The sequence below is a fragment of the Macaca thibetana genome, chromosome 3 (genome assembly GCF_024542745.1).
Source record: "Macaca thibetana thibetana isolate TM-01 chromosome 3, ASM2454274v1, whole genome shotgun sequence".
NCBI classification, from domain to species: Eukaryota; Metazoa; Chordata; class Mammalia; order Primates; family Cercopithecidae; genus Macaca; species Macaca thibetana.
The window spans coordinates 140,125,240-140,152,265 of record NC_065580.1 but is presented as its reverse complement, the minus strand read 5'-3'; the positions used below and the strand labels follow the sequence as shown (position 1 = coordinate 140,152,265).

The following is a 27,026-nucleotide window of genomic DNA, read 5'->3' as shown; positions in this document are numbered from 1 at the left end:
TGAAGGCCAGAAGTCCAAGACCAGGGTATCCGCGGGGCTGGTTCCTTATGAGGCCCACAGGGAGAATCTGTTCATGCCTCTCCCCCAGCTCCCGGTGGTCTGCTGGCAAGCTTTGACATTCCTCGGCTTGTAGAAGCATCACTCCAATCCCTGCCTTCGTCTTCATATGGTACTGCCACTGCAGACCTGTCTCTGTGAATCAATTTCCCTCTATTTTTTAATTTTTTTCTTTTTTTATTTTTTGAGACAGAGTCTCACTCTGTTACCCAGGCTAGAGTGTAATGGTTCTATCTCGGCTCACCGCAACCTCCGCCTCCTAGGTCCAAGCGATTCTCCTGCCTTAACCTCCCGAATAGCTGGGACTACAGGTGTCTGCCACGCCACCCTGCTAATTTTTATATTCTCAGTAGAGACAGAGTTTCACCATGGTGGCCAGGCTGATCTCTAGCTCCTGACCTCAGGTGATCCACCCGCCGCGGCCTCCCAAAGTGCTGGGATTACAAGCATGAGCCACCATGCCTAGCCAATTTCTCTCTCTTTTTTTTTTTTTTTTTTTTTTTTTTGAGACAGTCTTACTCTGTCTCCCAGGCTGGAGTGCAGTAGCGAGACCTCGGCCCACTGCAATCTCCTCCTCCTGGGCTCAGACAATTCTCCTGCCTCAGCTTCTCGAGTAGCTGGGATTGCAGGCATGTGGAACTACACCCAGCTAATTTTTTGTATTTTTAGTAGAGATAGGGTTTCACCATGTTGACCAAGCTGGTCTCGGACTCTGGACCTCAAGTGATCCACCTGCCTCAGCCTCCCAGAGTGTTGGATTACAAGCATGAGCCACCACACCTAGCCTATTTTTTTTTCTTCTTCCTTTGAGACAGAGTCTTGCTCCGTCACCCACTCTGGAGTGCAGTGGCATGATCTCGGCTTGCTACAGCCTCCACCTCCCGGGCTCAGGTCAACCTCCTGCCTCAACCTTCTGAGTAGCTGGGACCACACATGGTCCCAGAGCCACCACAGCCAGCTAATTTTTAAACTATTTGTAGAGATGGGAGATTTGCCATGTGGCCCAGGTTGGTCACGAGCTCTTGGCCTCAAGGGATTCTCCAGAGTGCTGGGATTACAGGCGTGAGCCTCTGCACCCGGCTTAAAGGACTTTTGTCTAGCCCTCAGTGCAGAGAGCTGATCTGGTTACACATCTCAGATCATTTCATTGCCAACAGTCTGAACAAGGCTCATCTCTCATCAGATTTCCCACTGCACTCCTGTGCCTTCTACCTCCCCTCCTCCATCGGTGCCCACTCACTCCAATTCACTGAATATATGTTAAGTATGTTTTAATATATTAATAGACCAGGTGGAGTGGCTCACGTCTGTAATCCCAGCATTTTGGGAGGCTGAGGCGGGCGGATCAGGAGCTCAGGAGATCGAGACCATCCTGGCTAACACGGTGAAACCCCATCTCTACTAAAAATAGAAAAAAATAAGCTGGATGTGGTGGCGCAGGCCTGTAGTGCCAGCTACTCGGGAGGCTGAGACAGGAGAATTGCTTGAACCCAGGAGGCAGAGGTTGCAGTGAGCTGAGATCACGCCACTGCACTCCAGCCTGTTGACAGAGAAAAACTCCATCTAGAAATAGATATGTGTGTGTGTATGCATGTGTGTGTGTGTGAGCGTGTGTGTATGTTAATATAGTCTTTTTTTTTTTTTTTTGAAACAGGGTCTCATTCTGTCACCCAGGCTGGAGTGCAGTGGTGCGATCACAGCTCACTGCAGCCTCGATCTCCTGGGCTCAAGTGATCCTCCCATCTCAGCCCCCACAAGTAGCTGGGACTACAGGCGTGCACCACCAAGCCCAGCTAATTTTTGTATTTTTTGTAGAGACAGGGTTTTGCCATGTAGCCCAGGCTGGTCTCGAACTCCTGGGCTCAAGTGATCCCGCCCACCTCAGCCTCCCAAAGTGCTGGGACTACAGGCGTGAGCCACTGCGCCCCGCCTTATTAATATAGTTTTGAAAGTTATATTATACTGTTTAATTTCTATGTCTTAAGTTTACATACATGAACGTGTTCTGTGGATCTCATCTTTCTGTTTCTATTCTTTTAGGTTTTGCTTGTTTTTGAGTCAGGGCCTCAAGATGGCCCCGTATGGGCCATTTACAGATGTTGACCACGTTCTGGGTTACAAGGAACCTCAGTAAATTGCAAAAAAATTGCCTGGCAGAGATTATGGTTTTTCATTATCATAAACACTAAAAATCAATAGCAGGCCGGGTACGGTGGCTCACACCTGTAATTCCAGCACTTTGGGAGGCTGAGGCCGGCGGATCACTTGAGGTCAGGAGTTTAAGACCAGCCTGGTCAACATGGTAACCCCATCTCTACTAAAAAAAGAGAGAAAAAAAAGTAGCCAGGCATGGTGGTGAGTGCCTGTAATCCCAGCTCCTCGGGAGGCTGAGGCAGGAAAATCGCTTGAACCCGGGAGGCAGAGGTTGCAGCGAGCTGAGACATGCCACTGCACTCCAGCCTGGGCAACAAGAGCAAAACTCTGTCTCAAAGAAAAAAAGAAAAAAATAAGCCAGGTGTGGTGGTGGGTGCCTGTAATCCCAGCTACTGGGGAGGCTGAGGCAGGAGAATCACTTGAACCCGGGAGGCAGAGGTTGCAGTGAGCTGAGATCGCACGACTGCACTCCAGCCTGGGTGACAGAGCGAGACTCCCTCTCAAACACAAACAAACAAAAATCCATAGCAAAAGACTAACAAACGCATCACAGAGGTGAACTCCCAAAAGGCTCAGACCTAAATGTGAAACAGAAAAGCACAACACTAACAGCTGAAAGTGTAGGAGAATCCCTTTGACACTTCCATATAGGGAAAGGCTTTTTGAGCTGGATCCCCTGAACACAAACCACATGGAAAAATAAGTTTTCCATTCAACAAAGGGCACTGCAGAAACAGTTAAGATACGGGTGTCTCCCTGGGAAAAGACCCGTGCAATGTCTGACATTGACAAGCAATGAATATCCAAGAAACTCCAATAAATCAATAAGAAAATGACAAGCAACCCGGCTGGGTATGGTGGCTCACGCCTGTAATCCCAGCACTTTGGGAGTCTGAGGCGGGTGGATCACTTGAGACCAGCCTGGGCAACATGGCGAGACCCTGTCTCTACGAAAACAAAAACAAACAAACAAACAAACAGAAATTAGCCAGCTGTGGTGGCATGTGCTTATAGTCCCAGCTACTCAGGAGGCTGAGGTGAGAGAATCACTTGAGCCCAGGAGGTTGAGGTTCAGTGAGCCAAGATCACACCACCTCATTCTAGCCTAGGTAACAGGGCAAGAACCCGGAAAGAAAGAAAAGAGAAGAAAAGAAAAGAAAAGAAAAGGAACAGAAAAGAAAGAAAAGAAAAGAAAAGAGAGAGGAAGGAAGGAAGGAAGGAAGGAAGGAAGGAAGGAAGGAAGGAAGGAAGGAAGGAAGGAAGGGAGGGAGGGAGGAAGGGAGGGAACAACTCAAAGAAAAATAGGCAAAGATAATTATTTCCTTTTTTTTTTCTTTACTTTTCTTTTAGATGATATTATTATTCTACTCACTAGACCACCAGGGAGGACAAAGATTATGAAACCTAAATGGCTAACAAACATGTTACAAGGTACTCAGTCTCACTGGTAATTGGGAATTTTATACCCATCTGATGGCAGGGCGACTCGGGAGACATGGGCAGTGATGGGAGCACAGGTGAGCACGGTCATCCGAACAGCATCTGGCTCAGTAGTGAAAACTAAGTTATACGTAAACTGAATACCCAACAATGCACCTCCTAGAGAAACTCGCCTGTGGATAGGTCCTAAAAACCTAAAAGAAGCCTGTCTGGCAAGGGGAGTCACACCCGTAAGCCCAGAACTTTCCGTGGCCAAGGCAGGAGAACTGTTCAAGCCCAGGAGTTCAAGACCAGCCTTGGCAACCTAAAGAGATTCTGTCTCTACAAAAAATTTAAAAATTAACCGGGCATGGTGGCAGGTGCCTGTAGTCCCAGCTACTCAGGAGGCTGGGGTGGGAGGATTGTTTGAGCCTGGGAGGTCAGGGCCTCAGTGAGCCGTGATGGCACCACTGAACTCAAGTCTGAGTAACAGAGCAAGACCCTGTTTCAAAAATATATATGTATAACTAATTGTCATTTGTTCATGTTTATCAATAGTTTATTCAAATATTCCATTTCTTGATTAGGCTGAAGATGAAGATTTCCTTAGAAGAAAGATATGAAAGAGAAATTGAGATCTTGAGGAACGGAAAGACTTTAAAGCAAAAAGCATTGTAATGATTTAAAGGACTGACTGTTGTGATATGATAATAGCATCATGGTAAAAATGTTCAATGTACTGGAAAAAAAAGTCACAATACTAGCATGTATACATTTAAAATAGCTTAAAATAAGGCCAGGCATGGTGGCTCATGCCTATAATCCTAGCACTTTAGGAGGCCAAGGTGGGTGGATCACCTGAGGTCAGGAGTTCGAGACCAGCCTGGCCAACACAGCAAAACCTCGTTTCTACTAAAAATACAAAAATTAGCCAGGCGTGGTGGCAGGCGCCTGTAATCCCAGCTACTTGGGAGGCTGAGGCAGGAGAATCGCTTGAACCCAGGAGGCAGAGGTTGCAGTGAGCCGAGATTGCGCCACTGCACTCCAGCGTGGGTGACAGAGCGAGACTCCATCTCAAAAAATAAATAAAATAAAATAAAATAACTTAAAATATATAAAGTACCAACTGGCAGAATTATAAAAAGAAATGGACATATTCATAGGTTTAGTGAGATATTTACATGTATTAGTGATTAATATCTTTTTTTTTCTGAAACAGAGTTTCACTCTTGTTGCCCAGGTTGGAGTGCAATGGCGAAATCTTGGCTCACTGCAACCTCCGCCTCCCGGGTTCAAGTGATTCTCCTGCCTCAGCCTCCTGAGTAGCTGGGATTACAGGTTCGTGCCACCAGTCTTGGCTAATTTTTTCTATTTAGTAGAGATGGGGTTTCTCCATGTTGGTCAGGCTGGTCTTGAACTCCTGACCTCAGGTGATCCACCCGCCTCAGCCTCCCAAAGTGCTGGGATTACAGGCATGAGCTACCATGCCTGGACAATTAATATCTTAAGCAGAAAAAAATTGCATTAAGAATACAGGCCAGGTGCGGTGATTTAAGCCTGCAATCCCAGCACTTTGCGAGGCTGAGGCAGATAGATCAGTTGAGGCCAGGAGTTCCAGACCAGCCTGGCCAACATGGTGAAACCCCGTCTCCACTAAAAATACAAAAAATTAGCCTGGTGTGGTGGAACACGACTGTAATCCCAGTTACTCGGGAGGCTGAGGCACAAGAATAGCTTGAACCCGGGGATACGGAGGTTGCAGTGAGCTGAGATCGCACCATTGCACTCCAGCCTGGGCCATAGAGCGAGACTCTGTCTCAAAAAAAAAAAAAAAAAAAAAAAAAAAGAATACCAAGGAATTAGGGAGGCAAAGGTGGGAGGATCACTTGAGGCCAGAAGTTTGAGACCAGCCTGGGCAATAAAGTGAGACTCCTGTCTCTACAAAAAAATTTAAAAATTAACTGGGCATGGTGCCACACACTTGTAGTCACAGCAATTTGGAAGGCTAAGGCAGGAGGATGGCTTGAGCCAAGGAGGCTGAGGCTACAGTGAGCTATGATTGCACCACTGCACTCCAGCCTGAGTGACAGTGCAAGAGCCTGTCTCAGAAGAAGGAGGAGGAGGAGGAGGAGGAGGAGGAGAAGGAGAAGAAGGAGAAAAAGGAGGAGAAGAAGAAGAAGAAATAAGAATAGAGAGGAATTACACAAAACAGCTATAAGGTTGATTTAATGAATATATATACTCATTGTACACACACACACACACAGAATTCTGGTCTCAGAAATTGAAAGAACATGCATTTTTCTCAAGCACATATGAGATGCTGATAAGTCCATAATTAGTCCAATAAAACATATCTCAGTAGATATAAAAGGAAAGCAAGAACAAAAACACTCAAAGGCCAGTGAGAAGGTTACTGCAGTGGTTCAAGCCAGAGGTGACAGTAGCTCCTCTCTGTGTGAGGTCGGTGGAGGAGGGGAGGAGAGGTTGGATGCTGGATGCATTTTGAAGGCAGAGCTGACGAGTTTGCTAATGGTCTGGGTACACACTGCAATGGAAAAAAGAGCAGTCAAGGATGACAACAAGAGATCTGACCTGAGTACCTGGAAGGATGGATTTGCATTTCAGAGATGGAGGTGTCTGGGAGAAGGGGGAGGGAGCAGGTTGGGGTGGAGGAGGCTAGAGCTCCATATGAGGGCATATTAAGAATGGGATGCCTGTTAGACCGACAAGTAGAAAAGTCCAATGGGGCCATCTGTGGGACATGAATCTGGAAGTCGGGGGGAGGTCTGGTCTGGAGATGAAAATTTAGAAATTACCATTCTAGGCCACGCACAGTGGCTCACACCTGTAATCCCAGTACTTTGGGAGGCCAAGGCAGGTGGATCACCTGAGGTCAGGAATTCGAGACCAGCCTGGCCAATATGGTGAAACCCCATCTCTACTAAAAATACAAAAATTAGTTGGGTGTGGTGGCACGTGCCTGTAATCCCAACTACTCGGGAGGCTGAGACGGAAGAATCACTTGAACTCTAGAGGCAGAGGTTGCAATGAGCCAAGATTTCACTATTGCACTCCAGCCTGGGTGACAAGAGCAAGACTCCATCTTAAAAAAAAAAAAAAAAAAAAAGAAAGAAAGAAAGAAAGAAAGAAAGAAAGAAAGAAAGAAAGAAAGAAAGAAAAAGAAATTACCATTCTATAAAGGATGGATATAACATCATTGCTATGGTTTGGGTGTTTGATGCCTCCAAACCTCATGTTGAAATTCGCTTTTTTTTTTTTTTTTAACAGGGTCTTGCTCTGTTGCCCAGGCTGGAGTGCAGTGGAATGATCATGGCTCAGTGCAGCCTCAAACTCCTGGGCTCAAGTGATCCTCCCACCTTGGCCTCCCAAGTAGCTAGAACTACAGGCATGCACCACCACACTCAGCTAATTTTTGTATTTTTTGTAGAGATGAGGTCTCACTGTGTTTCCTAGGCTGGTCTCAAACTCCTGGGCTCAAGCTATCCATCCACCTTGGCCTCCCAAAGTGCTGGGATTACAGGTGTGAGCCCCCACATCTGACCTCAGCATGTTGAAATTTGATCCTAGTGTTGGAGGTGGAGCCTAATGGGTGGTGTGTGGGTCTTGGGTCAGATCCCTCATGAATAGATTAATGTCTTCCCTGAATGGGAGGTGAGTGAGTTCTGACTCTATTAGTTCCCTCAAGAGCAGGGTTGTTAAACAGAGCCTGGCACCTCTCCCCATTCTCTCTTGCTTTCTCTCTCACGATGTGATTTCTGCACACGCCAGCTCTCTTTCACCTTCCTCCATAATTGGAAGCAGCACTTTGGGAGGCCAAGGTGGATGAATTGCTTGAGCCCAGGAGTTTGAGACCAGCCTGGGCAACACAGTGAGACCTCATCTCTATAAAAGAGGCCCTCACCGGATACAACTGCCCAGTTTTGAACTTCCTAGCCATCAGAATCATGAGGCAAATAAAACTTTTTTATTTGGCCTCTGACCAAGCAAGGTGGCTCACGCCTGTAATCCCAGCATTTTGGGAGGCCGAGGAGGGTGGATCACCTGCAGTCAGAAGTTCAAGACTAGCCTGGCCAACATGGTGAAACTCTGTCTCTACTTAAAATACAAAACTTAGCTGGGCATGGTGGCACGTGCCTGTAATCCCAGCTACTCAGGAGGCTGAGGCAGGAGAATCACTTGAACCTGGGAGGTGGAGGTTGCAGTGAGCTGAGATCAAGCCACTGCACTCCAGCCTGGGCAACAGAGCCAGACTCCATCTCAATCAATCAATCAATCAGTCGATCAGTCACCCAGCCTCAGGTATTTTTTTTTATAGCAACACAAAATGGACTATGACAGTCATTTAAAGCCGTAAGACTGGATGGGATCCCTCAGGGAGGGAGTGTGGATGGAGAGGAGGTCTAAACGCATGCTGATGTTTAGGGTCAGGATGGTAGAAGAACTCAGAGAAGAAATAGCCAAGGAGTAGGAAGAGAACCAACGGAGATGAGAGGCCAAGATACCAAGAGAGGAGAGTTTCAAGGAGGAAGCGACTTCCTCTGTCAAATACTACAGTTGAATAAGAGGAGCACAGACAATGGGGAGGTGATTGATGACCTCATCCAGAACAGCTTCCCTGGAGTGTTGAGAACAAGAGCCTGTCTGGAGTGGGTCCCAGAGGAAAAGGAGAACAAAGGCAGACATTGTTCACTGGCAGGGGCATGCAAGGTCAAGCAGGGAACTGGCTTTCTTGTGTTTGTTTGTTTTTTTTAATTTTTATTTATTTATTTATTTTGAGATGGAGTCTCGCTCTGTCGCCCAGGCTGGAGTGCAGTGGCACAATCTCGGCTCACTGCAACCTCCGTCTCCCGGGCTCAAGCGATTCTCCTGCCTCAGCCTCCCCAGTAACTGAGATTACAGGCGCCCACAACCACGCCCAGCTAATTTTTGTATTTGTAGTAGAGACGAGATTTCACCACGTTGGTCAGGCTGCTCTCGAACTCTTGACCTTGTGATCCACTCGCCTCGTCCTCCCAAAGCGTTGGGATTACAGGCGTGAGCCACTGCGCCCGGCCTCTTGTGTTTTTAAAATGGGAAATAGGCTGGGCACTGTGTCTCTCTGGTGACCCCAGCACTTTGGAGGCCAAGGCAGGAGGATCACTCAAGGCCAGGTGTTTGAGACCAGCCTGGGCAACATAGTGAGACCCCTCCATTTCTACAAAAGATAAAATAGCCGGGCGCCGTGGCTCACTCTTGTAATCCCAGCACTTTGGGAGGCTGAGGCAAGTGGACTGCCTGAGCTCAGGAGTTTGAGGTCAGCCTGGGGAACACGGTGAAACCCTGTCTCTACTAAAAATACAAAAAATTCGCCAGCCGTGGCAGCGTGCGTCTGTAATCGCAGCTACTCGGGAGGCTGAAGTGGGAGAATCGCTTGGGCCCAGGAGTTCAAGCCTGCAGTGAGCTATAGTCACAGCACTGCACTAGAGCCTGGGTGACAAAGCAAGACTCTGTCTCTAAAACTAAAAACAAAAACAAGAACAGAAGATGGAAAATATGCTAAACGAAGCATCCAGTGGCAAAAGGAAATCTCAGTACACTGACTCTGTCTTTACTTAAAATTGTGATATTATGTTTATTATAGATGTTTTGTGGTGATTTTTAAAAAAATATTGCATTAAAATATTAATTATTAACATACCCACAAAAAAATGTATGCTGATTAACAACATTTTTGGTGCTTCTTTAGATGTTATATCTGAGACCCTGGAGGAAGAAGTAGTAAAAGGAGAAAATGGAATATTTGAGGGAGTTTTCCTAGTATAAACAGGAACTGGGGACCAGGCACAGTGGCTCACGCCTATAATCCCAGCACTTTGGGAGGCTGAGGTGGGCGGATCACCTGAGGTCAGGAGTTCAAGACCAGCCTGGCCAACATGGCAAAACCCCATCTCTACTAAAAAATACAACAATTAGCCAAGTGTGGTGGTGGGCACCTGTAGTCCCAGCTACTCAGGAGGCTGAGACAGGAGATGTATGAACCCAGGAGGCTGAGGTTGCAGTGATCCGAGATCACACCACTGCACTCCAGCCTGGGTGACAGAGCAAGACTCCATCTCACAAAACAAAACAAAGCAAAACAAAACAAACAAAGAAACAGGAACTGGGGATGGGCCCCTGGGTCTGGTAGCCTAGAAGGGACACAAAGGGCCTATGATGATTGGCAGGAGCAACCGCAGGCTGACAGAGACCTCCCCAGGCTCTGCCCACTGGTCTATGCACCGTCCCTGCCCTCCTCCAGCTGCCTGGCACGGCTGAACATGCAGGGACATGGTATTGTCATGAAGTCTTATAAAAGCTGCCATGGACACTGATGGGGAGACTGACCACGCAGGAACAGTCATTCTAGAATTAGCCTACAGAATTGGCTAAGGAGGAAAACACAAGGAAGGCAGTAGTTGCCGTGGCAACATTATGGTTTACTGGATGAACGAAAGGTGGTTTTTATGGGTGACTGGGTAATTGACCATCGCCCAGAGCCAGCAGGCAGCGTTAGCAGGGGACAGAGCTCCCTCTGGTGGGCCTGGATGGCAAAGATGGTTCAGAGTGGATGGTGCTGTGGGCACTGGGAGCACAGGTATGCCCAGCAATTGCGGAACAGGCAGAGGAAGAGAAGCCAGCAGGGCAGAGGGAAGGGGGCAGAGCAGGAGGGGGAAGAGGGGGGTCGACCTAGAGAGGCGTGAGTTTTGAGAAGGAAGTGATCACAACTTCAAATGTCAGAGAGGTTTATAGGATAAAGGGTAAAAAGAGGCTACCTGGGTTGCCACACATATTTTGCTATCACTAGACATCCAATCCTGAGGCGTTGGCACCGGGAGAAGAGGGATGGGCCTAGGATTACAATTTTACTTTTTTTTCTTCTTTTCTTTTTCTTTCTTTCTTTTTTTTTTTTTTTTTTTTTGATGTAGAATCTCCCTGTGTGGCCCAGGATAGAGTGCAGTGGCGTGATCTTGGCTCACTGCAACCTCTGCCTCCAAGGTTCAAGCAATTCTCAGGCCTCAGCCTCCAGAGTAACAGACTACAGGCAGGCACCACCATGCCCAGCTAATTTTTGTATTTTTATTTATTGTATTTTATGTATTTATTTTTTGAGGTGGAGTCTCGCTCTGTCGCCCAGGCTAGAGTGCGGTGGCACGATCTCAGCTCACTGCAACCTCCACCTCCCAGGTTCAAGCAATTTTCCTGCCTCAGCCTCCCAAGCAGCTGGACTACAGGTGCCCACTACCAGGCCTGACTAATTTTTGTAGAGACAGGGTTTCACCATGTTGGCCAGGCTGGTCTCAAACTCCTGACCTCAAGTAATCCACCTGCCTTGGCCTCTCAAAGTGCTGGATTACAGGCATGAGCCACCATCCCTGGCCTAATATTTTATATTTTAAAATTAGCTTCATTGGGCTATAATTTATATAAACTAAAAACCATCCATTTAATTACATAGTTCAATGAGTTTTGACAAATGTAAATAGTCGAGTAATTGCCAACACAATCCTGATACAGTACAATATAAAAATAAGGAAATTGACATTGGTCCAATACTATTAACTAGACTACAGATCTTATTCAGATTGCAGTAGTTTTGACATGCACTCGTGTGTGTGCATGTATGTGTGTGTGTGTGTGTGTGTCTGCGTAGTTCTATGCAATTTAAAAAAATATTTTTTAATTTTTTTGGCAGGGTGCAGTGGATCACGCCTACAATCCCTGAACTTTGGGAGGCCAAGGCTGAGGTCAGAAGTTCAAGACCAGCCTGGCCAACATGGTGAAACCCCATCTCCACTAAAAATACAAAAATTAGCTAGGTGGGTTCCTGTAGTCCCAGCTACTCAAGAGGCTTGAATCCTCCTGGGTTAAAGAGGAAGGAGAATCTCTTGAACCCAGGAGGTGGAGTTTCCAGTGAGCCTAGATCGTGCCACTGTACTCCTATTTTTTTCTTTTTTCTTTGTTTTTTCTTTTCTGCTTTCTGAATGATTTCCTTAATTAAAACCTTCCAATTACTATGGTTTCAGGCCAGGCGCAGTGGCTCACACCTGGTAATCCCAGCACTTTCGGAGGCCAAGGGGGGTGGATCACGAGGTCAGGAATTCGAAACCAGCCTGGCCAATACGGTGAAACCCCATCTCTACAAAAAATACAAAAATTAGCCGGGCGTGGTGGTACGTGCCTGTATTCCCAGCTACTCAGGAGACTGAGGCAGAAGAATTGCTTGAACCCAGGAGGCAGAGGTTGCAGAGAGCTGAGATCGAGCCCCTGCATTCCAGCCTAGGTGACAGAACGAGACCCTCTCAAACAAACAAAAAACTGTAATGGCAGATTTGAAAGACACAATAGAAGGGTTGGAAGGTTTTAATTAAGGAAGTCATCCAGAAAGCAGAAAAAAAAAAAAAAAAAAGGGCTGGGCATGGTGGCTCAAGCCTGTAATCCCAGCACTTTGGGAGGCTGAGGCGGGCGAATCACCTGAGGTCAGGAGTTCGAGACCAGCCTGATCAACATGGAGAAACTCCGTCTCTACTAAAAATACAAAATCAGCTGGGTGTGGTGACACACGCCTGTAATCCCAGCTACTCGGGAGGCTGAGGCAGGAGAATCGCTTGAACCTAGGGGGCGGAGGTTGTGGTGAGCAGAGATCGCGCCATTGCACTCCAGCCTGGGCCACAAGAGCAAAACTCCGTCTCAAAAAAAAAAAAAAAAAAAAAAAAAAAAAAGAAAGAAAGAAAGAGGAAAAAGAAAAGAGAAGAGAAAATATGAAATGAGAGGACTCACTCAGGAGGCACAACTCTGAATGGTGAGAGCTCAGAAGAGAAAACAGAGGGGAGAGAATTTCCACAAAATCCTTGAGAGAATTTCCCACACCTCAAGGCACATGTTGGCAGATTTTTTTTTTTTTGAGATGGAGTCTCACTGTGTTGTCCAGGCTAGAGTGCAAAGAGTACAGTGGCACAGTCTCACCTCACAGCAGCCTCTGCCTCCCAGGCTCAAGGGATTCTCCTGCCTCGGCCTCCCGAGTAGCTGGGATTACAGACTCCCCGCCACCACACCCGGCCGATTTTGTATTTTAGTAGAGACAAGGTTTCACTATGTTGGCCAGGCTGGTCTCGAACTCCTGACCTCAGGTGATCCACCCACCTTAGCCTCCCAAAGTGCTGGGATTACAGGCATGAGCCACTGTGCCCAGCCATGTTGGCAGATTTAAGAGCCACTACATGCCCAGCAGGACGCACTCACTGTGAAATTCCGAACACTGGGATCAAAGAACATTCTGAAAGTTTCCAAAGCGTACTGGACCCTGAGAGCTCATTGCTTAGCACTTTGGGAGGCTGACGCGGGAGGACCACCTGAGGCCAGGAGTTCAAGACCACGCTGCCCAACACAGCGAGACCCTGTCTCAATAAGAAATAATGACAAATAAAAATTATTTTAAAAAGAATTCTGTGAGCTGGTTGTTAAATCAGTGGTGGTGTGCATGAGGACCTCAGCCACAGTGGGAGTATTTACACCAAGTTTACATTATGAAAATTGACAAAAGCTAAATACAAATCAGGGTTTTGTTTTTTGTTTTTTGAGACAGAGTCTTGCTCTGTCGCAGAGTCTGGGGTAGAGTGGCGCGATCTCGGCTCACAGCAACCTCCGCCTCCCAGGTTCATGCCATTCTCCTGCCTCAGCCTCCCGTGTAGCACCCGCCACCATGCCAGCTAATTTTTTTTTTTTTTTTTTTTTTTGAGACGGAGTCTCACTCTGTCGCCCAGGCTGGAGTGCAGTGGCGCGATCTCGGCCCACTGCAAGGTCCGCCTCCCGGGTTCACGCCATTCTCCAGCCTCAGCCTCCCGAGTAGCTGGGACTACAGGCGCCCGCAACCGTGCCTGGCTAATTTTTTGTATTTTTAGTAGAGACAGGGTTTCACCGTGGTCTCGATCTCCTGACCTTGTGATCCGCCCGCCTCGGCCTCCCAAAGTGCTGGGATTACAGGCGTGAGCCACCGCGCCCGGCCTTTTGTATTTTTTAATAGAGACGGAGTTTCACCATGTTAGCCAGGATGGTCTCAATCCCCTGACCTCGTGATCCACCCGCCTGGGCCTCCCAAAGTGCTGGGATTATAGGCGTGAGCTACCGCGCCCAGTCAGGGTTTTTTTTTTTTGTTTGTTTAAGAGGAGGGGACAGTTTACTAGCAATTACTAAATCATTAAGTAAATTACAGCAGATAATATATGAAGCCATTAATTCTAAAAACTACAAAGAATATGTAAAATCCTAGAAAATATTTTGTCAGCTGGGCATGGTGGCTCATGCCTATAATCCTAGCACTTTGGGAGGATGAGGCAGGCAGATCACCTGAGCTCAGCACTTTGAGACCAGCCTGGCCAATATGGCGAAAAAAAATTTTTAATATCTCTACAAAAAAATACAAAAATGAGCTGGGCATGATGGCATGTGCCTGTAGTCCCAGCTACCCAGAAGGCTGAGGCAGGAGAATTGTATGAGCCTGGGAGGAGAAGGTTGCAGTGAACTGAGATCGAGCCACTGCACTCCAGCTTGGGCAACAGAGCAAGACCTTGTCAGAAAAAAAAAAAAAAAAAAAAAAAAAGAGAGAGAGAGAGAAAGAAAAAGAAAAGAAAATATTTTGTCAAATGACAACATTACAACAATTCTAGTTATATATCTAGTGGGCTTGCGCCATTCATGAAGGGAGCCACCTACCATTCTACGAAATAAGCTGACATCTCACACTGTAACTGCAGAACAGTGAGTTTTGTAAGGAAGGAACAAGGAAACAGAAGAATAGAAAAACAAGCTAATTGGTTAACCTTAGGTTACTTTACATTGCTTTTTTGGAAGGTTAAAGCAGCAGGGACTTCCTTATTATGTTCACTCAAGTCGACTGGAATCCCTTGTCTTCAAGAAAAACTGGTCTGTTTGGGAATCTATCTGCTTCCTCAAACTCTCGGTTTGATGATGTGGCATTTAGCATGAGTGACTCCATTTTGGTTTGGTCTGGTTGGCAGGAGTCTAATGCAGGAATTCAGTCCACACAATAGCCTCCCATAATTTTGTTTGTTGTTATTAATATTATTATTATTACTATTATTATTATTTGAGACAGAGTTTCACTCTGGTGCTCAGGCTGGAGTGCAGTGGTGCGACCTTGACTCACTGTAACCTCTGCCTCCTGGGTTCAAGTGATTCTCCTGTCTCAGCCTCCCAAGTAGCTGGGATTATAGGAGCGTGCCACCACACCCAGCTAATTTTTGTATTTTTAGTAGAGATGAGGTTTTGCCATGTTGGCCAGGGTGGTCTCGAACTCCCAACCTCAGGTGATCTGCCCACCTCGGCCTCCCAAAGTGCTGGAATTACAGGCGTGAGCCACGGCCTGTCCTGTTTGTGTTTTAGAGATGAGATCTCTCTGTGTTGTTGTGGGATACAGAGGACTACAGAGACCAGTATGGGTGAATACAAGAGGATATTTTTTTTAAAGTGTGCACTGGCTCAGTGGATTCACATCCAAAAAGCTGAGCCTTGAGCAAAGACTGAGCAGGATTATTATAAGCAAACTTGGAGAAGCAAAACAAAGACAGTTAATCATATAATGACAGGTCACATAATCTATAGCATAACTGATGACTTGGCATAACTCGTGGCCTGGCATAGCTGGTGGCCTTATAACTGCATCAAAAGAAAAAACAAGAACTGGCTGAATACAGACATTTGTCCTTTTTTTTTTTTTTTTTTCTTCACCTTTGCTTTAGAGGGAGGCTGTCTGGAGCCCATTCCTTTGGTTTCAACTTCTCCAACAGTGTTATCTTTTAACTGTCCTGGAAGTGAGCTTGTTAGGCAGAGGAAAATTTGTTCCTCTTTTTAACACTTACCTTCCCACATTCTGGGCCTTGGCTTTTACTTTTCTTGGAGTGAATGAATGCAGTACTTATTATTACTATTATTTTTAAATTTCTGCCTCAATGTTACCCAGGCTGGTCTTGAACTCTGGGGCTCAAGCAATCCTCCCACCTCAGCCTCCCAAGTAGCTGGAACTACAGGCACATTATTTTTTTTTTTTAATGACTTGTGACACAGCCCTGGGAGATCCTGAGAACATGTACCCTCTTTCTAATTTTTTATTTTTCCAGCAGAGACAGGGGGTCTCAGTACGTCACCCAGGCTGGTCTCCAACTCCTGAACTCAAGCAATCCTCCCACCTTGGCCTCCCAAAGTGCTGGGATTACAAGCATGGGCCACCACACCTGGCCTCATAATTTTGTTTACCGGTTAGTATAGTGCTAAGTTTTATAGACAAAAAGTATATGTACCCTAAAAATATAATTATGTAAAATACGGACAGAGACCAAAGGGCATATACACGGGAAAGAAATAGTTAATTGCATTAAAAGGATGATATGAGTGTTTTAAAGTATCCATATTATAATTTAGGATTAAAAACCTCTGCTGGGGGCCGGGCTTAGTAGCCCATGCCTATAATCCCAGGACTAGCCTAGGCAACATAGAAAGACCCCATCTCTACAAACAAACAAACAAACAAAACACAAACAAACAAATGTCTGTGCTGGCCACCCCCTCCAATACCTATAGGACAAAGTCCAAACTTCCCTACTGGAAGCCTTATAATGGCCTTCCTTGACCATTATATTAAGACCTTACGAGATTCACAACATGGAATTTAATTTTAATTTTAATTTTTAATTTTTTTTTTTTTAGAGATAGTCTTGATCTGTCACCCAGGCTGGAGTGCAGGGGCATGATCATGGTGCATGCAACCTTGAATTCCTGGGCTCAAGTGAACCTCCTGCTTCAGCCTCCTGAATAGCTGGGACTTCAGCTGGGAGCCACCAGGCAGCTAATATATATTTTGAGATAGAGTCTCACTCTGTTGCCCAGGAGTGCAATGGCGCAATCTAGGCTCACTGCAACCTCTGCCTCCCAGGTTTAAGCGGTTCTCCTGCCTCAGCCTCCTAAGTAGCTAAGATTACAGGTGCCTGTCACCATGCCTGGCTAAGTTTGGTTTTTTATTTTTATTTTTTAGTTTTAGTAGAGACAAGGTTTTACCATGTTGACTAGGCTAGTCCCGAGCTCCTGGCCTCAAGTGATCCTCCCAAAGCGCTGGGATTACAGGTGTGAGCCACTGTGCCCCGCCTATTTCTCTGTCCTCACCTTGGTTGCCCGTCTGGTCAGCAGCATTCAACAGTGCCGAACCCCTCGTCCTTCCAGAAGTGCAGCATTTCCCGCTGTGGCCTCTGTGACCCTCTCTCTTTTGGATTTCCACCTACCTCTGTGGCATCTATGTCTCAGCCCCTGGAGACCTTTCACCCAGACCCTGAGGTCAGGCTCCCTTCTGTCCTCTCCACTGCTGCCAGAGTGAGCTCTCACAGGTTCACTTTCCTACCTAAATTCCGCCATGTGGATAAAAAGGAACAAATATACATATGTATGTAATTAATTAACTATGCTAAAATGATAATTGTAGAACAGAAATTGTGGAGATATGGGTGCTCACTGCAATTCTTTCAAGTTCTTCTTTTTTTTTTTTTTTTTGAGAGGGAGTCTCACTCCGTCACCCAGGCTGGAGTGCAATGGCGCGATCTCAGCTCACTGCAAGCTCCGCCTCCCGGGTTCATGCCATTCTCCTGCCTCAGACTCCTGAGTAGCTGGGATTACAGGCGCCCGCCACCAGGCCAGGCTAATTTTTTTTCTTTTCTTTTTTTTTGTATTTTTAGTAGAGACGGGGTTTCACTGTGTTAGCCAGGATGGTCTCAATCTCCTGACCTCATGATCTGCCCGCCTTGGCCTCCCAAAGTGCTGGGATTACAGGCGTGAGCCACCGCACCTGGCCCTTTTAACTTCTTTGTGCTTTGAATTTTTCATAAAATGGGGCTGGGCATGGTTGCTCCCACCTGTAATCCCAGCACTTTGTGAAGCCAAGGCGGGTGGATCACTTGAGGTCAGAAGTTCAAGACCAGCCTGGCCAGCATAGTAAAATCCCATCTCTATTAAAAATACAAAAATGAGCCGGGCGTGGTGGTGGTTGCCTGTAATCCCAGCTACTTGGGAGGCTGAGGCAGGAGAATCGCTTGAACCCAGGAGGCGGAGGTTGCTGTGAGTTGAGATCACGCCACTGTACTCCAGCCTGGGTGACAGAGTGAGGCTTCGTCTCAAAATACGAACTATTTTTTCATGAAATGTTGAGGGAAATCTCCTGCAATGATTCTTTTGTCTTTTTTAATAAAATGCAGGCTTCTCACCAACACTCTCGTATCCTCTCCACACACATCATCCTAAACGGATATGCACCCTTTTTGTTCCCAGTACCTGGAATGGGAACATTCTTCTCAGTGTTCTCCAGCCCTCTATGCTCTCTTATTGTTTTATTGTTTTATTTATTGATTTATTTATTTTTTTTGAGACGGAGTCTCGCTCTGTCTGCCAGGCTGGAGTGCAGTGGCTGGATCTCAGCTCACTGCAAGCTCTGCCTCCCGGGTTTATGCCATTCTCCTGCCTCAGCCTCCTGAGTAGCTGGGACTACAGGCGCCCGCCACCTCAACTGGCTAGTTTTTTGTATTTTTTAGTAGAGACAGGGTTTCACTGTATTAGCCAGGATGGTCTCGATCTCCTGACCTCGTGATGCGCCCATCTCGGCCTCCCAAAGTGCTGGGATTACAGGCTTGAGCCACTGCGCCTGGCCTGTTTTATTTTTTAGACAGGGTCTTGCTCTGTCCTCCAGGCTGGAGTGCAGTGGCACCATCATGGCTCACTGCAGCCTCGACCTCCTGGGCTCAAGTGATCCTCCTGCTTCAGCCTCCTGAGTATCTGAGACTACAGGTATGTGCTACCATGCACGGCTAGTTTTTTAATTTTTTGTGGAGACTGGGTCTCACCATATTGCCCAGGCTGGTCTTGAACTCCTGGGCTCAAGAGATCCTCCTGCCTTCTTTAAACTCATCTCATTGATGCCTCCTCCAGGAAGCCTGTGCTGTTCCCTCAGCTTGAGGCTTCTTATCCGATCCCCCACAACCTCTCCTACAGCTCAGCAAAGGTTTATGAAATGAGGCTTTGCAGGCACCTGCCTGCCAGGGGTGTTAGCAAAGCTGCAGACCCTGCCTGGGGCCCTGCTGTCTAGTTACCCTGGTCTCTGAATCATGGATGAGCCCTCATTTCTTCCCACAAATAAACCCTGTGACCCTCCACCCTCTGCTCAGAGAACCTGCCCTCAGGTAGTTCCGTTTATGACATACACACACTTAGCCCTGAGGCTGGACTGACAGACAGACCTAGCTGGTGGACTCCAGCCCAATCCTGCCCACTGCTGGGGTGGGGGCCTCCGAGGGAGAGGACAGGGCCGGGTGGGGAGGAAGGCGGGGCCTGAGGCTGTGCGAGGCGAGTCGGTGTGTCCCCGGCTGGGACGGAAGTTGCACCACAAGTACAATTAGTTTCAGTTTTGTTTCTTTTTCAGGCACCCAGCAACAGCGGCCTCCAGGCCCCAGGCCCCCTCGCCATCCTAGAGGCCAAGATCCGCTCTGGCTAGGTAAGGGGTTGGGGGCGGCACAGCTATAGGAAGGACTGAGCGGAGGGAGTAGGGGGAGGGGAGGGGATAGAGAGCACGGGAGGAGGAGGAGGAAGGGAGGGGAGCGCGGAGGGGAAGAGGCACCCGGAAGGCAGGAGGAGAGGGCAGGCGGAAAACTGCACCCGCCTCCCTCCCGCTCCGTGGCCACAGGTCCCCGCAAGAAAGACCCCGTCCCACTCTCTGAGGTCTCCTCCCGGCCCCAGAAAAGCGGACATTCCACCAAGTCTGCCCAACAAGTAGGTCTCAGCCACTGTGCCAGGAGCTCAGGACTCCCTCCCTCCAGAGGTTTCTGGAATGCGTTCAGCAGGAAAAGCTAAAAGAACAGAACTCCAGGAGATAAGCCAAGGCCAAGGGTGAGCCAGCAGCGGGAAGGGGGCCGGCCCTTCCCCTAGGCCTTTTTTCTGCCCGCTCCAGAATCCGCTTTAGAAACTGTTGAATGCAGGAAGTGGGGCCTTCACCACCCATGACACTGCCCCAGGTCTAGCAGAAGACAGGTGTGTGGCCAGGTGGGCACGGTAGTTCATGCCTATAATCCTAATGCTTTGGGGAGGCCTAGACGGGAGGATCACCTAAGGCCAGGAGTTGGAGACCAGCCTGGGCAACATAGCAAGACTCCAGCTCTACAAAAAGTGGTAATTTTAAAAAAATGGCCTGGGTGCCTGGGCATGGTGACTCATGCCTATAATCCCAGCACTTTGGGAGACCGAGGAGGGCGGATCACCTGAGGTCAGGAGTTCAAGACCAGCCTGGCCAATAGAGCAAAACTCTGTTTCTACTAAACATACAAAAATTAGCCAGGCATGATGGTGCGCACCTGTAATCACAGCTACTTGGGAGGCTGAGACAGGAGAATCACTTGAACCTGGCAGGTGGAGGTTGCAGTGAGCCAAGATCGCACAACTGCACTCCAGCCTGGGCAACAGAGTGAGACTCTGTCTCAAAAAAAAAAAAAAAAAAAAAAAAAAAAAAGGCTGGGTGTGGTGGCACATGCCTGTACTCCCAACTACTCGAGAGACTTGAGTCTAGGAGCTTGAGGCTGCAGTGAACTATGATCGCACCACTGCACTCCAGCCTGGGTGACAGAGGGTGACCCTATTGCTAAAAAGTAAAATAAAATAAAATAAAACGAAGGCAGGTGTATGGGGCTTGGAGGACTAAAGCCCCCTAAACTACTGCAAGATCCTATCCTAACTGGCAGGACCTAGGCATCTCTGCCCACTGGCATCCCCATCTGTGTCCTTACTGCCTGCCCCTCGCACCCTGGCACCCCATACAGCAGGACCCCGGTACCTGTGCACACAGGAGGGCTTGCACCACGTTTGCCACAAGGCCTGTGAACTGGGGACGCTGAGGATTCGATCATTAGCTAAGGCCAGGGACTCCTGGTCTTGTCATTTCTCGCAGGTCTGATCCAACAAGTAGCATTGACATTTTTACGTTTGCTGGATGTACACACGGAAGTGGAGGAAGAGGAGAAGAGGGAGGAGGGCCTTTCCTTCGCTCAAGAGCAAGTGGCCCAAGTCCTCAGAAGACTAGAAGGAAGTTCCTGGCCATTCAGGTGAGACCTTAGGTTCCTTCCCGGCCATTGGGTCAGCCCCTAGCCCTGGGGATCCCGTGGGGCTTGAGGACGGTGGGGGGTCGGGGTAGAAGCTAGATGGTGAGCTGGTGAAGGTGCGTTCTCAACTCTGATCCTGATGCCTCTACCTGCAGCATGGTTTCCCACGGGTCCTCGCCCTCCCTCCTAGAGGCCTTGAGCAGCGACTTTCTGGCCTGTAAAATCTGCCTGGAGCAGCTGCAGGCACCCAAGACACTGCCCTGCCTGCATACCTACTGCCAGGACTGCCTGGGCCAGCTGGCCGATGGCAGCCGCATCCGCTGCCCCGAATGTCGCGAGACCGTGCCCGTGCCACCTGAGGGTGTGGCCGCCTTCAAGACCAACTTCTTCGTCAATGGGCTGCTGGACCTGGTGAAGGCTCGAGCCTGTGGAGACCTGCGTGCCGGGAAGCCAGCCTGTGCCCTGTGTCCCCTGGTGGGTGGCACCAGCGCCGGGGGGCCGGCCACGGCCCGGTGCCTGGACTGTGCCGACGACTTGTGCCAGGCCTGTGCCGACGGGCACCGCTGCACCCGCCAGACCCACACCCACCGCGTGGTGGACCTGGTGGGCTACAGGGCGGGATGGTATGATGAGGAGGCCCGGGAGCGCCAGGCGGCCCAGTGTCCCCAGCACCCCGGGGAGGCACTGCGCTTCCTGTGCCAGCCCTGCTCACAGTTGCTGTGCAGAGAGTGCCGCCTAGACCCCCACCTGGACCACCCCTGCCTACCTCTGGCTGAGGCTGTGCGTGCCCGGAGGCCGGGCCTGGAGGAGCTGCTGGCAGGTGTGGACAGTAACCTGGTGGAGCTGGAGGCGGCGCGGAGGGTGGAGAAGGAGGCGCTGGCCCGGCTGCGGGAGCAGGCAGCCCGGGTGGGGACACAGGTAGAGGAGGCGGCAGAGGGCGTCCTCCGGGCCCTGCTGGCCCAGAAGCAGGAGGTGCTGGGGCAGCTACGAGCCCACGTGGAGGCTGCTGAAGAGGCTGCTCGGGGGAGGCTGGCAGAGCTCGAGGGCCGTGAGCAGGTGGCCAGGGCGGCAGCCGCCTTCGCCCGCCGGGTACTCAGCCTGGGGCGAGAGGCTGAGATTCTCTCCCTGGAAGGGGCAATTGCGCAGCGGCTCCGGCAGCTGCAGGGCTGCCCCTGGGCACCGGGGCCGGCCCCCTGCCTGCTCCCGCAGCTGGAGCTCCATCCTGGGCTGCTGGACAAGAACTGCCACCTGCTTCAGCTGTCCTTTGAGGAGCAGCAGCCCCAGAAGGATGGTGGGAAAGACGGAGCTGGTACCCAGGGAGGTGAGGAGAGCCAGAGCAGGAGAGAGGATGCACCGAAGACGGAGAGACAGGGTGGGGTCCAACCCCAGGCCAGAGATGGAGCCCAGACCCCCAAAGAGGAAAAAGCCCAGACAACCCGAGAAGATGGAGTCCAGACCTTGGAGGAGGACAGGGCCCAGATACCCCACGAGGATGGAGGACCCCAGCCCCACAGGGGTGGCAGACCAAACAAGAAGAAAAAGTTCAAAGGCAGGCTCAAGTCAATTTCCCGAGAGCCCAGCCCAGCACTGGGCCCGAACCTGGACGGCTCTGGCCTCCTCCCCAGACCCATCTTTTCCTGCAGTTTCCCCACGCGGATGCCTGGGGACAAGCGGTCCCCCCGGATCACTGGACTGTGTCCCTTCGGCCCCCGGGAGATCCTGGTGGCGGATGAGCAGAATCGGGCGCTGAAATGCTTCTCCCTCAACGGCGACTACAAGGGCACCGTGCCGGTCCCTGAGGGCTGCTCCCCTTGCAGCGTGGCTGCCCTGCAGAGCGCCGTGGCCTTCTCCGCTGGTGCACGGCTCTATCTCATCAGCCCCGATGGCGAGGTGCAGTGGCGCCGGGCCCTGAGCCTCTCCCAGGCCAGCCACGCGGTGGCGGCACTGCCAAGCGGGGACCGTGTGGCTGTCAGCGTGGCGGGCCACGTGGAGGTGTACAATATGGAAGGCAGCCTGGCCACCCGGTTCATTCCTGGAGGCAAGGCCAGCCGGGGCCTGCGGGCACTGGTGTTTCTGACCACCAGCCCCCAGGGGCATTTCGTGGGGTCGGATTGGCAGCAGAATAGTGTGGTAATCTGTGATGGGCTGGGCCAGGTGGTTGGGGAGTACAAGGGGCCAGGCCTGCATGGCTGCCAGCCGGGCTCTGTGTCTGTGGATAAGAAGGGCTACATCTTCCTGACCCTTCGAGAAGTCAACAAGGTGGTGATCCTGGACCCGAAGGGGTCCCTCCTTGGAGACTTCCTGACAGCCTACCACGGCCTGGAAAAGCCCCGGGTTACCACCATGGTGGATGGCAGGTACCTGGTTGTGTCCCTCAGTAACGGGACCATCCATGTCTTTCGGGTCCGTTCTCCGGACAGTTAAAGGGGCTATGACTAGGGTGGGAGGGAGTGGGGAGGAAGAGGGCAGGAAGGAGGCAGAGCTGTCTGTGGGAGGTGGCGGCCGAGGACATTTTCCTGAAGGGCAGGGGTTGGCAACTTCGCAACATGGAGTGCCAAGCTGCTAACCCGTCTTCTAGTGTGTGAGAATAGGGACCAAGGGTGGTGGCGTGACCGTAACTCTAAGAAGCAGAGGAGGTGGTGGTGGGTGGTGGGGGATGCTGGGGGTTCACCTGCCTCTCGCTTTGTGTGGGTGGCTGCTGCCACCACCACCGCTGCTATATAGTTTAGGTTTCTGAGGTTTGTGAGCCTGTCCTGATTTGCATTCTTCAAAACCATTCCTGATAGAGTAGCTGAGGGAGAGTCTTGGGGCAAATAAGGGCCCAGGGTGGGTCAGGCATGTGCATTGTGGAACAGAGCTGAGACCTTGGCCCCCCTCGGACTGGCACAGGGTCCTACAGAGTCAGAGGAGGCCTGAGATTTCAAATGGACAGTAAATGGCCTCTTCTGCCAGCCACAGGCAGGAAGCTCCTGTAACCACGGCATCCACCAGTGGCAGTACAGGGTGGGCTTACAGGAGGGCTGCAAGTGCAGACAGCAGCTGGGGCCAAAGAGGTGTTAAGCTGAAAGGCTGCGAAGAGAATAGGCTACTGGAAAACCAAACCCAGCAGAATTAATGTCCAAAAATCCACGTTCTCCATCGCTTCTCAGCCTTTGGCTAAGATTAAATATTAAAAAATTAAAAAAAAAAAAAAACAGACTCTGCCAGGCGCAGTGGCTCATGCCTATAATCCTAGCACTTTGGGAGGCTGTGGCAGCAGGATTGCTTGAGGCCAGGAGTTTGAGACCAGCCTGGGCAACATAGTGAGACCCCATCTCTACAAAAGATTAAAAATTAGCTGCGTGTAGTAGCGTATGCCTGTCAACCTAGTTACTCAGGAGGCTGAGGTGGGAGGATCCCTTGAGCCCAGGAGTTTGAGGCTGCAGTAAGTTATGATCACACCGCTGCATTCCAGACCCTGTCTCAAACACACACACACACACACACACACACACACACAGAAAAAGCAGGTTATCCATCACTTCTCAGCTAAGATCAAGTGTGAAAAAAAATGAAAAAAAATTAAAAACAAGTTCTGAGTATCAGAGCAGGGGAGCCCTCCACGCAGCCGCGGAGCCAGTACGAGGGAAGAGGTACACAGGATAGAAAAATCTCTAGGCTCCAACGCTTCTGTTTCGGTGCCTTTCCTTTTCCCGGAGTCTGTGTGTTGCCTTCTCCTCATTTTCCAGCAAAATTCCTTTTGAGATGTGTTGGCCTTCACTCGGCTGAACTAGGGGGTGAAGGAAGTTGTCCTCTGTGGGCCGCTATTGCTGGGGAAACAGCTAAACCCTGCAGGCCAAGGGGAACTTGGGGGTGCCAAGAAAACCTGGAAGGTGCAGTAGGGCTGCGATGGATAGAGGCATCAAACCAGAAGGGAGGAACCTGTCGGAGGTGGGCTGTGACCACCAGACCTTTTCATGAGTGGTGGCAGTGGTGGAATTGAGGAGGCAAGTAGGTTTGGAGAACGTTTTTAGCCAGGGGGTGCTGAGAGATGGCAGAAGGGGGTCTTAATGTGGGGACTATGGACAGTGGGGCATCCGTGGGAAGCAGAGGGATTTTGGACAAGTCCAGATGGAACGCGCAGGGCATAGGTAGAGGGAAAACAAAATCCCTTTCTGGGAGAACCATTTCTTGTTTATTGAAACAGTGGGGGACATCATCAAAGTCCGGGCGGACACATTCAATTATCTAAAAATTACAAAGGTAGGCACAGCAAAGAATAATGAAATTATAAGAAAACCAAGGGCCAGGTGCAGTGGCTCATGCCTGTAATCCCAGAACTCTGGGAGGCTGGGGTGGGTGGATCACCCGAGGTCAGGAGTTCGAGACCAGCCTGGCCAACGTGGAGAAACCCCATCTCTACTAAAAATACAAAAATTAGCTAGGCGTGGGAGCAGGTGCCTGTAATCCCAGCTACTTGGGAGGCTGAGGCAGGAGAATGATTTGAACCTAGGAAGCAGAGGTTGCAGTGAGCTGAGATCGCACCATTGCACCCCAGCCTGGGTAACAAGAATGAAACTCAGTCTCAAAAAAAAAAAAAAAAAGAAGAAGAAGAAGAAGAAGAAAGAGAGAGAGAGAAAGAGAGAAAGAAAACCAAGAAGCTGGGAAAACCGTGTAGATTTGATTTGACGAGGATAAGCTTGGTCTGTAATACATGCGGTGACTAGAACAGTATTTGGTCAAAGAACGATGTAAGCTCTGCACCCTGGAGGAAATGTATGCAGGCAGGGATTAGTAAAATGAAAAATAATAATTTTAAAAAGGAGGCCGGGCGCAGTGGCTCAAGCCTGTAATCCCAGCACTTTGGGAGGCCGAGGCGGGTGGATCACGAGGTCAGGAGATCGAGACCATCCTGGCTAACATGGTGAAACCCCGTCTCTACTAAAAATACAAAAAACTAGCCGGGCGTGGTGGCGGGCGCCTGTAGTCCCAGCTACTCGGAGGCTGAGGCGGGAGAATGGCGTGAACCCGGGAGGTAGAGCTTGCAGTGAGCCGAGATCGCGCCACTGCACTCCAGCCTGGGCGACAGAGCAAGACTCCGTCTCAAAAATAAATAAATAAATAAATAAATAAATAAAAAGGAAAAAAAAAGGCCTGACGCAGTGGCTCACGCCTGTAATCCCAGCACTTTGGGAGGCTGAGGTGGGTGGATCACCTGAGGTCGGGAGTTCGAGACCAGCCTGGCCACTACAGTGAAACCCCGTCTCTACTAAAAATACAAAAATTAGCCAGGCGTGGTGGCACATGCCTGTAGTCCCAGCTACTGGGGAGGCTGAGGCAGGAGAATCGCTTGAACGCGGGAGGCAGAGGTTGCAGTGAGCCAAGATCGCGCCGTTGCACTCCAGCCTGGGTGTCACAGTGAGACTCCATCTCAAAAAAATAAAAAATTAATAATTAAATGCACTTGCATTGGTCAAAAATAAATGTTAAAAATATTTTGTGGAGAAATAGACTCCTGGCACTATAAAAATGATGCTTCCTGGAGAATAATTTGGCAAGACTTTGCAAGAATGACAAAAATGATTATAAGAATAGGTTGTCTCACTTTGGGGAATACATTCCGGGAAAGTAATGTAAGAGAAAAACTATTTGCATACAGACATTTGAGGCTGCTCTCTATATTACAGTCAAGAACTGGAAACTGTTCAGCTGCGGGGTGACAGCTAACTAGATTGTGGTTTATTAGAGGAATGAGCCTTTATGTTTGACAACTATGAAAACTATTGAGAAGAAATAGTTATGTGATACAGTCATAATCCTCAAAAACGGAGAATCAGGAATTATGATCAAATAGTGATAGTAACGAGGGAAACATCCATCTGAATAATTACTGAGTAGAAATAGGTTTGAAATTTGTAAATAGTCATTGATATGGGAGATTGGGGTTTTTTGTTTTGTTTTTCGTTATTTTGTGCTATTATCCATACGTGTAGCTTTCTACTTCAGTTTTTATTATCCATTACATAACATACATGCTTGAATATTTGCTTCAAGGAAATACACGTTGATAAGTGATACTCAATAACTACTGGGTTTGAGAATGAAGGTGTCAGAACAAATGAGATTGTCCTATGAGAGAAGGGGCAGGAGCCAGGGAGGAGGATCCCAGCTGGCTGGTTCTCAGCCAGGAGGCAGGGCCATTGGGGCAAGGTGGCAGACCAAGGAACCGCTCTGGGAAGG

General features: G+C 49.3%; 2 protein-coding genes across 4 annotated transcripts in view; both read left to right on the top strand.

Annotated features, from left to right (window-relative positions):
* Window positions 1-27,026, top strand: part of AP1S1 (adaptor related protein complex 1 subunit sigma 1) — a 339,237-nt gene that overhangs the window by 247,206 nt on the left and 65,005 nt on the right. The gene's annotated exons all lie outside the window — the stretch shown is intronic.
* Window positions 19,051-24,271, top strand: TRIM56 (tripartite motif containing 56). Its single transcript, XM_050783683.1, has 3 exons — window positions 19,051-19,213; window positions 20,657-20,810; window positions 20,963-24,271. Exon 3 carries the CDS (start codon window positions 20,964-20,966, stop codon window positions 23,229-23,231), a length of 2,268 nt encoding a protein of 755 aa, XP_050639640.1. The 5' UTR covers window positions 19,051-19,213; window positions 20,657-20,810; window position 20,963; the 3' UTR covers window positions 23,232-24,271.

Excerpts from the sequence above, each read along its gene's own strand:
- TRIM56 (XM_050783683.1), top strand. The coding sequence starts at position 20,964 with ATGGTTTCCCACGGGTCCTCGCCCTCCCTCCTAGAGGCCTTGAGCAGC.